Genomic DNA, 13,929 nt, shown 5'->3' on the forward strand with positions numbered 1-13,929 from the left:
AGCCACTGCCTGGTGGTAAAAATAGCCCACTAGTTCCGTACCTAAGTAACTCTACCCTATATGAATAGAAGTGAACTGAAGGGGAGGCACTTACTAGACTAGTATTGTTGCCTGAAATCTAGAACATCACAGTAGCTGAATCTAAAGTTCCTTCCAAAGGTGGAAAAGTTTAAGTATAAATAAATGGAGAGAAGGAGGAATAGTAGTTGAGGGCAAAGGAATGAATCAATGGGCTATGCAATGAAGGCAATCCAATATTATATTACAATCTCAATAGAGACTCAGAGCAAGGGAATAATATTGTGTTTTAGCTTAGTTATACCAGATGCTTGAAAAGATGAAGCCATGTATTGCTGAGACCACTCCTGCATTTGGAACCTGACAAGATCAAATGGAAGCCTGCAAATCTGAGCAGTCTCACCCTAGAAGACATTTTCATATGCTATGATGATGGACTGGACTAATTAATGACTGAGTGTGACTCTAGTAATGTGCCAGTAGGTTTTGACTTCTATGATGCATTTGCTATAAGAGATTCATGGTCAAAGACTACATTTGGTCTTTGTCCCAGGTTCCTGGTACGAAGTTCCTAAAACCCTTGAAATTTCCTGAGTGATAAGAGTGTCTTTTGCTATTCATGACAAGCCCCTTTCAATCACACCTGAGTTTATGCTACTGAGGTGACTTAAGGTGCAGCCCCTAGATAGCCTCAGGATGGGTTGGTCACCAGAAAGACCAAGTGATTAGAGGGTTGGAACTTTCACCCACCAACCTCCAGGAAAGGGACTGGAGATTGAGCTCTATAAAAACTCTTGAACTGTAAGATTCAGAGAACATCTGGTGAAGACATCAAGCTGCTTAGAAGGTGGTGTGCCCAGAAAGGGTATGGACGCTCTGTACCCTCCCATCCCATAGCTTGCCCAATGCACCTCTTCCATTTGTCTGTTCCTGAGTTGTGTCCTTTATGATAAGCCAGTAATAGTATGTAAAGTGCTTTCCTAAGTTCTGTGAGTCATTCTAGGAAATTATCAAACCTGAGGGTGGGGGTGGTTGTGGGAAATCCCGAATTTGTAGTCAAGTTGGACAGAAGTTCAGGTAACCTGGGGACCTGGTACTTTTAAGTGGTGTCTGAAGTGAGGGCAGTCTTGTGGGACTGAGCCCTTAACCTGTGGGTTCTGCACTAACTCTAGAAGTTAACATAAGAATTGAATTGAATTGAATTGCTGGATGCCCAGTTGGTGTCCGGAGAATTGGAGAATTGGTGGAAAATATCCCAGACAAACTTTCTATCATGAACATGTATTACTTTTGTGATGGAAGTAAAATAAACATATTATTTAAAAAATGAAATACAAAAAGACAAGCCACAGAATGGGAGAAAATATTTGCAAATGAAGCGACCTACAAGAGATTAATCTCCAAAATATACAAACAGCTCATGCAGCTCAATACCAAAAAGACAAACAACCCAATCAAAAAATGGGCAGAAGATCGAAATAGACATTTCTCCAAAGAAGACATAAAGATGGTCAAAAAGCACATGAAAAGATGCTCAACATCACTAATTATTAGAGAAACACAAATCAAAATTATGATGAGGTACCACCTCACACTGGTCAGAATGGCCATCATGAAAAAGTCTACAAACAATAAATGCTGGAGAGGGTGTGGAGAAAAGGGAACCCTCCTACACTGTTGGTGGGAGTGTTAATTGGTACAGTCACTATGGAGAACAGTATGGTGGTTCCTTAAAAAACTAAAAATAGAGCTACCATATGATCCAGCAACCCCACTCCTGGGCATATATCCAGAGAAAATCATAATTCGAAAAGATACATGCACCCCTATGTCCATTGCAGCATTATTTACAATAGCCAGGACATGGAAATGACCTAAATGTCCATCAACAGATGAATGGATAAAGATGTGGCACATATATACGATGGATTATTATTCACCCATAAAAGAACAAAATTGAGTTATTTGTAATGAGGTGGATGGACCTAGAGTCTGTCATACAGACTGAAGTAAGTCAGAAAGAGAAAAATACCATATGCTGACGAATGTATGTGGAATCTAAAAAAAGGTACTGATGAACCTAGTGGTAGGGCAGGAATGGAGATGCAGACATAGAGAACGGACTTGAGGACACAGTGGGGGAAGGGGAAGCTGGGACAAAGTGGGAGAGTGCCATTGACGTGTATGCACTACCAAATGTAAAATGGATGGCTGGTGGGAAGGTGCTGCACAGCACAAGGTGATCAGCTCGATGCTTTGTGATGACCTAGAGGAGTGGGATAGGGAGGGTGGGAGGGAGGCTCAAGAAGGAGGGGATATGGGGATATATGTGTACAAACAGCTGATTCACTTTGTTGTGCAGCGGAAACTAACACAGCATTGTAGAGCAATTATACTCCAGTAAGGATGAAGAAAAAAAAGATGTGGTACGTATATACAATGGAATAATAGCCATTAAAAAGAATGAAATAATGCCATTTGCAGCAACATGGATGGGCTTAGAGATTGTTATACTGAGTGAAGTAAGTCAGACAGAGAAAAACAAATATCATATGATATCACTTACATGTGGAACCTAAAAAAGAATGGTACAAATGAATTTATTTACAAAACAGAAATAGAGTCACAAATGTAGAAAACAAACTTATCGTTACCGAGGAGGAAGGAGGGGGAGGGATAAACTGGGAGATTGGGATTGACATATACACACTACTATATATAAAGTAGATAATAAGAAGCTACTGTATAACACAGGGACCTCTACTCAGTAATCTGTAATGACCTATATAGGAAAAGAATCTAAAAAAGAGTGTACGTATGTATATGTATAACTGATTCACTTTGCCGTACAGCAGAAACTAACACAACATTGTAAATAAACTATACTCCAATAAAAATTAATTTTAAAAAATTTAAAAAAGAAGTTAGTATAACTTGAACACTGAATAAGCACCTGAAATTCTCAAAATTTGCTGACATCCTGTAGCAAATTATTAAATATAAATATTTGTAAAGTGAACAAAACTGAATTCCTTCCAACTCAACCCACAAATGCAAGTTTTCCTCGGAGATTTCCTCATTTCTTCTCCATGTTGAGCCTGAACGGTATCTTTAGTTTCTGGTCTATACACTATGGCTCACCTCCTATGTCTTCATCTTGATTGGCTGGGCCTTCTGTACCATCCACATTTTCTGTTTCATGAGGTTTGGTTAAATCGTAGTCATGCAAAAGCACCGAACCTTCTAGGAGATAAGAAGAATTTTAACTATGCAGTCAACTTTAAAGGATTTTTATAAACATGTATTAAGTAAGACTCCTATTTCAGCTTCACCCAATCCCTTAGTGATAGACAATATCGCTTTCACATATACCCAAGTAAGATATATGTGAAAACTCTTGAGGTTTAGAAAGATGCCCGAGGTTCATGTGCCTTTCCATTAGACATCATTTTCTTGACTATTTCTTTCACCTGAGTTAAAATGCACTCAAGTTCCTTTGGATTGAAATTCTCTCTCCTTTGGTATATCTCAGAATATTCAGTAGGATGCTATTGCTAGTTAAGACCAAGAAATATTAACATATAGTGATGAGAAATACTGAGTCTGAAACTACTGGCATAACTCAATTTGGGAAAGATGCTTTCCTGAGAGGAAGCCTGTAAGCTTCTGTACCAAATCCTATTTTCCTTTTCTGTTCACATTATAAATGTGATTCTGTGGAAAGCATACTGGCCCCCAAATTCCTGTATTTCATCAAACATTTACTAAATGTTGACAAGGCTACAGATATGAATAGATTATAATTCCTGTCTTCAAGGAGCTTATACTTTACAGATGTAGATAAAACAAATGCACAGCTATAATGCAAGACTCAGGCCTATAATGTAGACTCGGACATGAGATTAAGGGGAAAAAAAAGTGTTATGGGAGTTCCTACGTAAAAGGCAGTAGACATAATAAAAGCATGGTTAAATCAACAGCAAACTTACTAAAAATCAAGTTTAACAAAAATATAATTTCGTACAATAAATACTGATAGTATTAGAAGTAAGGAAGAAGGCATGACGTAGCTGGAATTATTTCACATATAAGCACGGTATCTTAACAAAAAGATGATAAAAGAAATGAACAGAAAAGATACCCACTTGCTATTAAACTCCTTCCCAATTTTCAGTAAAATATCTGCTGAGAATCTATTACATGCAACAAATAAAGACACTGAATCCTGTGGCACTAAGGAGGGGCTGAAATAAGAGAGGTGATTAGAAACTGCAGGGTCTTCCTTTCAGCTGCAGGCATGAGTGAACACATGGAGCAGGACATTTTACTGGCATGTAGGAGTAAAATGGAAACATATTACATAAAATCCATGACTAAGAGGTCCTGAAAATGTGGTCATCATGGACTCAGGTTTTGATTTATAGGTAAAGTTTCTCTTTTCTGCATATTATAACATATACTCTTAGACAGTAAGACTCTAAATAGTTTACTTTTCTCAAGCCTGAAATAATGGACGTAAAGTGCATGCCTGAACAACTAATATGAGGTACAGGTTCAATTAAAACATAAGGTTAGGGCTTCCCTGGTGGTGCAGTGGTTAAGAATCTACCTGCCAATGCAGGGGACACGGGTTCAAGCCCTGGTCCGGGAAGATCCTACATGCCACAGAGCAACTAAGCCCATGCGCCACAACTACTGAGCCTGCGCTCTAGAGCCCGCAAGCCACAACTACTGAGCCCACGTGCCACAACTACTGAGCCCACATGTCTAGAGCCCGTGCTCCACAACAAGAGAAGCCTCTGCAATGAGAAGCCCACACACCACAACGAAGAGTAGCCCCTGCTCGCTGCAGCTAGAGAAAGCCCGCGCACAGCAACAAAGACCCAATGCAGCCAAAAATAAGTAAATAAATAAATAAATTTTAAAAAGCCAAAACCCCAAAAACATAAGCTTACAACTCACAGAAATATAACAAGGCACTTAAGTGGTAAATTTTGTAATATAGCAAAAGCTTTGATTCAAACAAAGTGAGTTAATCAATGGAGAAAACACAGAAGTTATTGTTAGGAAATAGATTACTTTAAATGTTTATAGTTTATTCTGGAGCAGGGGTCAGCAAACTGTGGCCTGAGGCCAAATCTAGCCATGGTCTGTTTTTGTATGGACCCAGGAGGTAAGAATGGTTTTTACAGTTTTAAAGGATTGTAAATAACATAAAGAGGAATAGGCAACAGAGACCATATATGGCCCACAAAGTCTAAAATATTTACTCTCCGGCCCTTTACAAAAAGTTTGCTGACCACTGTTCCTGAGTGAAAAGCACAAGTTGTTCAAATATAAGCTACTATATTGTTCAACAAAAACTGTCTTTATTCAAACCAATCAGTTGAAAAAATGTGAAAAGAAAATTAAAAACCAGTGATTAATGTTAGGTAGATGGTTTGGCTCTGTGATGCCAAAGAACTTATATGATCTAAATGGATATGTTATTTTTGTATCAGGAAGAGACAACCACATTTTTTCCCCAACACATTTCCATAGCATTTTTATTGCAATCAGAATATTCCTCTTCCTTTGGTCTATTCAGTAACGGTATATTTTCAGAGTGGAAAGCCCTGATGTTACCTGTGGGCACAGACTGCTCTTGAGTGCTTTTCAGTTCCACATTTGGTTTTATATCTGAAAAGAAAAGGATTACAAATATTAGCTACTTAGAGTAAATTTTTTCGGATTTGAGCACTCTAAATTTAATAAGGATACTATTTTGGAAGACGTAATTGCTGATTTCCTCTTCAGAGCAGGACTATTGTTTCTCTATATCCTCCCTAAAATATGCCTCAAGGAGAATAAAATGAATCCATGCAGCAATTATACTTTAAAGAGATTAAGTGGAACAAATTAGTACTTTGTATTTACCCATATACTTAGCATTTCTGGTGCTTTTCATTTTTTCATAAAGACCTGAGTTCCTTTCTGGTATTGTCTCTCTTCAGTCTAAAGAGCTTCCTTTAGCATTTCTAGTAGGGCAGCTGTATGAATGACAACTTTTCTTAGTTTTCATTTATTTGGAAATATTTTTATTTTGCCTTCAGCTTTAAAGGTTGTTTTTACTTGACATAGAATTATGGGTTGACAGTTTTCTTCTGGCACTTTAAAGATGGCGTTCCACTATCTTCTATCCTCCGTTGTTTCTGATGAGAAGTCAGTGATATTTTGTATTGTTGTCTTCCTATATATATGTATTCTTTTTCTCTGAATGCTTTCAAGATTTTCTCCTGACTTTTGGTTTTTAGCAGTTTGACTATGATATGTCTAGGTGTGGTTTTATCCACATTTATCCCACTTGGGTCCACCGAACTTTTTATGTGTAAAATTATGTTTTTCACCAAACCTGAGAAATTTTCAGCCATTATTTCTTCAAATACTTTTTCTCCTCCATTCTCTTGCCCCTTTTCTTCTAGGACTTCATTTACATGTATGTTAGACTTTTTCATATTTTCCCACAGTTCCCTGAGGTTCTATTCTTCCCCCCCCAAATTCTTTCCTCTGTTGCTCAGATTGAATATTTTCATTGATAAATCTTCAAGTTCACTTACTCTTTCTTATCTCATCTTAATGTGCTGTCAAGCCTATCCAGTGAGTTTTCTATTTCAGATATTATAATTTTTAGTTCTAGAATTTCCATTTCTCTCTGCTAGATTTCCTCTTTGTTAATTCATTACAAGCATATTTTCCTTTGCATCTTTTTTTTTTTTTTTGTGGTACGCAGACCTCTCACCGCTGTGGCCTCTCCCGTTGTGGAGCACAGGCTCCGGACGCGCAGGCTCAGCAGCCATGGCTCACGGGCCTAGCCACTCCGCGGCATGTGGGATCCTCCCGGACCGGAGCACAAACCTGTGTCCCCTGCATTGGCAGGCAGACTCTCAACCACTGTGCCACCAGGGAAGCCCTTCTTTGCATCTTTGAATATAATTATTATACTTGTTTAAGATCCTCGTCCAATACCTATGTCACTTTGGGCTCGGTCATCTTTGGTTTCCTTTTCTCTTGAGTATGGGTCACATTTTCTTGTTTCTTCATATAACCTAATAATTTTGGATTGTACCCTGGACATTATAAAGATACTACAGAATTTCTGGAGTCTGTTATGTTCTTTTGAAGCATATAAGATCTTTTCTTTGTTTATTTTACTTTTTAAAGCATGTAGTTAAACTCAAATTCTGTTTCATTTGTGGTGGGCAGCAGCTAGCATAACCAATTGTCCCAGTATACTTGGGATTGAGGATTTTCCCACACCACAGAACTTTCACACCCTCAGGGAACCTGGGACAAGTTGGTCACTCTTGCAGAAGTGTAAATCTCTATTCAGTTACTTTCACCTCTGATGGATTGCTCAGGGTATGACCCATACATGTGTAGTTCAAGGATTAGCTAAAGATTTGGTCCAGCCAGAGAATTTATACACAAAAAGCCCTCTCTGCCCTCTCCATTCTAGGATTTCCCCCTTTGCCTCCCAACTGTTGTGATTGCTATCGTTTTTTAAGCTAGTAAAACTGTGGATTATCTACTCAAGTTTTGGTCACCCTGATGCTAAAACTGGGGCCTGCCCTTGGGCAAAAAAGCCATAAAAACAAGTTGGTAGCAGGTAACAGATTTTTTTCGTATTTTGTCCAGAACCTATCATTGTTATCTGTTGGAAGTTTGGTTCAATAGGAGGTACTCTTCTATTGCTAGAAATTGAAACTCTTGGGACTTCCCTGGTGGCACAGTGGTTAAGAATCCACCTTCCAATGCAAGGGATATGGGTTCAATCCCTGGTCAGGGAACTAAGATCCCACATGCCACAGGGCAACTGAGCCCATGCACTGCAACTACTGACCCTAGTGCAGCCAGAAAAAAAAAGAAAGAAAGAAAGAAATTGAAACTCTCCTTTATTCTTTTTTTTAAAAAATATTTATTTGGCTGCACCAGGTCTTTAGTTGAGGCATGCAGGACCTTCGTTGCCACGTGCAGGTTCTTTGTTGCAGGGTGCAGGATCTTTAGTTGTGGTATGCGGAATCTTTGGTTGCGGCATGCAGGCTCTTAATTGCGGCATGTGGGATTTAGTTCCCTGACCAGGGATCGAACCTGGGCTCCCTGAATTGGGAGCACGGAGTCTTAACCTCTGGACCATCAGGGAAGTCCCTGCTCTTTATTTTAATGGTGATCATATACCCAAAACTGCTCTGGATAGCACTGATTTCAAATATTCTATACTATATTTCAGACACATTCCAATTATTGTTTTGAAAAATGTAGTCACTGTACTTACATTCTATACTCATTTTAAAAGTTTAACACACCACCCATTAAATGTTAGCAGCAAAGCATAGGGCAGGGAAAATACAAATATTTTTAAAGTAAGCAAAGGGGCAGCCTGCTATGTGGGGTCAAAACCCAAGATGGGTGAAAGAAACATCCATACAAGGAATGGGGACAGGCCAGGCAGACTGCTGGAGACCAACCAGCATGAAGAGTGTGCCTGTGTGTGGTAGACATTCAGAATGAAATGAGGAGGGATTCTATATGAAGGGCAGACAGCATGGGAAGTCAGAGCCTGAGACAGATAAGAAGGGCGGGAGAATTACGTGGCCTGGAGTGTTACAGTCTGAGAGGCATGAAGAGGATATCCAAGTAAGTGATGGCCTAGCATGAAGAGTCAGAGCCTGAGCATAGTGAAGAGGACATCTATGCCTGGGGGTGCTCCGGTTTCAGAGAGTAAACAGGGTGAGCAAGGTACCTGCACAGGGACAGTGAGGGCTGGCACCAAGGAGCCCAAATGGAGTGAGGAGAGTTTCTGTGCATGGATGCGGTCCAGTGCAAAGTGTCCAAACTTGAGTGGGGTAAAGAGGGCATCCACATATTAGGCGCAGCCTTGCACTGGGATGTCAGACACCAACAGCTGAAAAGGGTGTCCACATAGATCAGTGGCTGTAGGACAGAATGTCAAAACCCAAATGAGGCAAGGAAAGCATCTTCACTGAAGAGGAGATGGCAGTGGCGATGGATGACTGGTTATATAAAGGAGGATTGATCAAATAAGAAAAATATAATAACAGATAACGAGACCCAGGTTTTCTCTGTCAGAGAAGGGAGTTACAAATATGGAAACCTGTGGTCCTATATTGGAAATGCAAGTATTGGCAGGAACACATGGCTTCTACTGTATATCAATTGATACAAAATATAGATGTAAATGTGTGTATATGTATGGCATACATACACATAGTCTCTAGCCCTGTCCACTGAGAGCACCTGGGAGCAGTGACACCACAACAGCTTCTAGCATATAGATATTAACTTCTAAATATCATTCTCAACTTAAAGGAACCAGATTCCTTGGAGAAATGGCTGACTCCAAGGCTGGGGCAGGGAAAGTACAGGTGAGAGTGGAACATTTTGTTGTGTCAGAAAGCAAGGAAGTGCTCACAGAACGAAGAGGTTATGTTAAAAGGATATAGAAACCATTTTGAAGGGGTTTCCACTGGCCAAATCTGAGACAAGGGAGCATCAAAATTATTATGATAGTACTAGATTATAACTCATTGAAAAAAAAACAGAAATTCATGAGTCCATATTGACATTAATAAGAAAGTTAATAAGTTGAAAGCCTAGTAACAAATGGAATATTTATATAGATTCAAAGTGCTTCTCCTCAAAATACTTATTATTACAAACATGAAAAGAGAAACTATATAGTGGAGAGCCCTGTAGACACCACGGTAACTGAGCAAAGTGATCATCATCGGTAATGGGACAAATGAAAATTATGTGTCCACTGACAATGAAAAGAACACAGCATTGTACTTCCCTGGTAGCGCAGTGGTTAAGAATCTGCCTGCCAATGCAGGGGACACGGGTTCAAGCCCTGGTCCGGGAAGATCTCACATGCTGCAGAGCAACTAAGCCCCTGCACCACAACTACTGAGCCTGCGCTCTACAGCCCGCGAGCCACGACTACTGAGCCTGCACGCCTAGAGCCCATGCTCCGCAACAAGAAAAGCCACCGCAATGAGAAGCCCGCGCACCGCAACGAAGAGTTGCCCCTGCTCGCCGCAACAAAGCCCGCGCGCAGCAACGCAGCCGCAACGCAGCCTAAAATAAATAAATAAATTTATATATAAAAAAAACCCCACAGCATCACTTCTATGATATTCCTGTAAAGTATGCACAACATGAATCTAAACGTGAGAAAACAAACTAACTGAGGGTAATTTACAAAATAACTGGCTTGTAATCCTCAAAAGTGTCAAGGTCGTGACAAACTGAGAAACTATTCCAGTCTGAAGGAGAGTGAAGAGACGTGGCAACTAAATGCAATGTATGATTCTGAGCTGAATCCTCCTGAAGTAAAGGACGTTATAGAAGTAACTGGAGAAATCTGAATGGGGTCTGAGGATTAAATGGTAGTCATGGGGACTTCCCTGGTAGTCCAACGGCTAAGACTCCGTGCTCCCAATGCAGGGGGCCCAGGTTCAGTCCCTGGTCAGGGAACTAGATCCCACATGCCGCAGCTAAGATTTCACATGCCACAACTAAAAGATCCTGCACCCAGCAACGAAGATACCCCATTCCGCAACTAAGACCCGGCACAGCCAAATAAATAAATAAATATTTTTTTAAAATGGTAGTCATAGATCAATGTTAATTTCCTGATTTTGATGGTTGTTTTGTGGTTACGTGGGAGAAGGTAGAACACACACTAAAGTATTCAAGGGTGACAGAGCTTCATGTCAGCAACTTACTCTCAAAATTTCCGGAAAAAAATAGTTTTTTGTACAGTATTGCAACTTTTCAGAAAGTTTGATAGTGGGTTTTTTTAAGTTTTTTTTTTTTTTTTTTTTTTAAAGCTAACTGTGAAACTTTTAACTGCACACTAAAGGGATTCGGAACAGGAAAAAAAAAAGAAAACTAGCTCAAAAGTTTCACATGAACAACCTTCGTGTGAAAACACCTTTTCGTTACTACAGAGCAAGATGGCTTTTGATTTGGTGACCTAAAGGAAAAAGGTCCTGGTCCCCTGAACCTTTTAAACTCTGACAGTGACATTTAAATATCTCTCAATATTTTTTCAAGCAGCCTTTGTGTGCTGTAAATAACACCAGAAGGAACTGAGTACAGTTTCCAAGAGAAAAAGATTTGACTATCTGAGTATTCAGAACTTGAAGGAGACATTAAAGCCATCTATAATCAGGCTACACAGACATTCTTCTTAGGTGCTAAAAAATACTTAAAAGACAAGGACAAAATTGACGGAAGTGCATTTCCCCCCTTGAACTCAAAGGTCTTTATAAACATATGAAGTCCAGTAGTGAATAGATGGTAAAGGAATTCCCATCTGAAGACCAGAAACCCGTTAAACATTTCTAAGTGCAGCAAAAGTTTTACAGTTTTTAATGGATCATTTTGTAATTCCTTCATACTTCAGTCCACAAAAGACTTCAAAAAGTTTCCGTGATGGGGTCTACTGGGGTCTTTTTTAATGTGTTGGCAGTCTACATAGTTTTAAACTATTTTCCAAAAAGAATGCTCTAGAAAGCTAAGAAGGAAAGGTCCCTATATTGCTTTTGATAGAAATATAGTTCCCTTTACTGATATTTATACATATCTGATGCAAATGATGGAAGAATTCCAAAGTGGGTTAATTTTGTTGAAATACAATTCTTGTCAATTTTCTACATCTCTCCATTTTACTTGAATTGGTAAAGCATGCTCCTGCCTCAGGACCTTTGCTTTTACCCTTCCCTCTGACCAAAATGTTCTTCCCCTAGATAGCCAAGTGGCCCACTTCCTTACTTCATTCAGGTGTGTGCTCAAAAGTCACCTTATTGAACAAGTTTTACCTAACTACCCTATAATAAAATGTCATCCTCCATTGGCACTTTCTTTTCTCTTTGTTTTTCTTCATAAAATTTCATTTTCGGGCTTCCCTGATGGCGCAGTGGTTGGGAATCCACCTGCCAGTGCAGGGGACACGGGTTAAAGCCCTGGTCAAGGAAGATCCCACATGACGCGGAGCAACTAAGCCCATGCACCACAACTACTGAAGCCCGCATGACTAGAGTCCATGCTCCGCAACAGAAGCCACCACAATGAGAAGCCCGTGCACTTCAATGAGGAGTAGCCCCCACTCACTGCACCTAGAGAAAGCCCCTGCGCAGCAACAAAGACCCAAGGCAGCCAAAAATAAAAATGAATAAATAAATAAATTTATTTTTAAAAATTTCATTTTCGCCACCTGACATACATTTGTTCATTTTTAAAATCTGTCTCCCCCCACCAGAATGTAAACTCCATGAAAACATGGATGTTGACTCTAATTTATATTGCTATTTTGCTGTATCTTCAGCTCTCAAAATAGTGCCCAGTTGTGATAGCCACTCAATAAATTTGTTGAATTAACACATGAATTTTTATATCTCTATCTTTGCTACTTATAAACACTCTAGGTCAAGGTTCTGCAAACTACAGCTTATCACCTGCTTTTGTATGGCCTGTGAACTAAGAATGATTTTTACATTTTTTAATGGTTGAAAAAAATCAAAAGAATACTGTTTCATGCGACTTGAAAATTAGATGGAATTCAAATTTCAGTGTTAATAAAGTTTTATTGGAACACAGCCAAATCCGTTCATTAACGCGTTGTCTATGACTGCTTTTGTATTCCAACAGCAGAGTTGAGTACTTGTAACAGAGACTATATGATTTGCAAAGCCTAAAACATTCACTATCTGGTACTTTACAGAAAAAGTTTACCAAGACCTGCTCTAAATCTATTATTAATACTAGCACTAATACTGAACTGTCCAATATAATAGCCTCTAGCTACATGTGCCAATTTGAGTTTAAATTTAAGTTAATAAAAATTAAAAATTTAGTTTCTCAGTTACCCAACCACATTTTTTTTTTTAAGATTTTTTTTTTAAAGGTGAAGTCTTTTACTTATTTATTTTTGGCTGCGTTGGGTCTTCATTGCTGCGCGCGGGCTTTCTCTAGTTGCAGCGAGCGGGGGCTACTCTTCCTTGCAGTGCGTGGGCTTCTCATTGTGGTGGCTTCTCTTTTTGCAGAGCACGGGCTCTAGGTGTGCGGGCTTCAGTAGTTGTGGCACACGAGCTCAGTAGTTGTGGCTCGTGGGCTCTAGGGCGCAGGCTCAGTAGTTGTGGCTTACAGGCCTGGTTGCTCCGCGGCATGTGGGATCTTCCCGGACCAGGGCTCGAACCCGGCTCCCCTGCATTGGCATGCAGATTCTTAACCACTGCGCCACTAGGGAAGTCCCCCCAACCATATTTTAAGTAATCAACAGAACACGTAGCTAGGGGCTTTCATATTGGATAACACAGATAAAGAATATTTCCATCACTGTAGAAAGTTCTACTGAATAGCACAGCTCTAGATTTTAGAATATCTCATTGCTGCTTGGGGTACCACTCACTGCAAAGCTATTTATTTAAAACAAACATTAAAACTCTGGATCAGGAAAAAACAAAATTCTAAAGATATTATACTAGGAAACAGCTTAACAATGACCATCTTCTATCAATATTTCCAAAACTCCTGCAATTGGAATTTCAGGCAAAAGCATTTTCCATTAATGCAGTAATCAAAAAGATAAAGGATCTAAACAGCACCCTTCATACAAAGCATTTTACAAATTTCACTGATTAAAAAATTAATGTGACTTTTCAGAGGGTTAAAAAAAACCCACATGATGCCAAACATCCAGATAAAATATTTTAAAATGTACCTTTGTATGTGTACAAATATAAACTCAGCATATACATTGGGATTTTTTGATATCATTAGGTAAAATCATTTTTCTTACCTCATTTAAAAGCCAACATTACAATCAAGCAGAAAACCCTAGTTAACACT

The 13,929-nt window shown here is 39.4% G+C and overlaps 1 protein-coding gene across 2 annotated transcripts in view; it reads right to left on the minus strand.

Annotated features, from left to right (window-relative positions):
• Positions 1–13,929, minus strand: part of IKZF3 (IKAROS family zinc finger 3) — an 84,594-nt gene that overhangs the window by 56,192 nt on the left and 14,473 nt on the right. The window contains exons 2-3 of one of the 2 annotated variants that reach the window (XM_007465172.1): positions 5,644–5,697; positions 3,160–3,261 (exon numbers count right to left, since the gene is read on the minus strand). In XM_007465172.1, the coding sequence (XP_007465234.1) occupies positions 3,160–3,261; positions 5,644–5,697 (156 nt within the window). Of the gene's footprint in view, positions 1–3,159; positions 3,262–5,643; positions 5,698–13,929 lie in introns of those variants that run through there. The other variant, XM_007465174.1, reaches the window with a different exon arrangement.

The sequence above is a fragment of the Lipotes vexillifer genome, unplaced genomic scaffold (assembly GCF_000442215.2).
Source record: "Lipotes vexillifer unplaced genomic scaffold, Lipotes_vexillifer_v1.1 scaffold591, whole genome shotgun sequence".
Classification (NCBI taxonomy): Eukaryota; Metazoa; Chordata; class Mammalia; order Artiodactyla; family Lipotidae; genus Lipotes; species Lipotes vexillifer.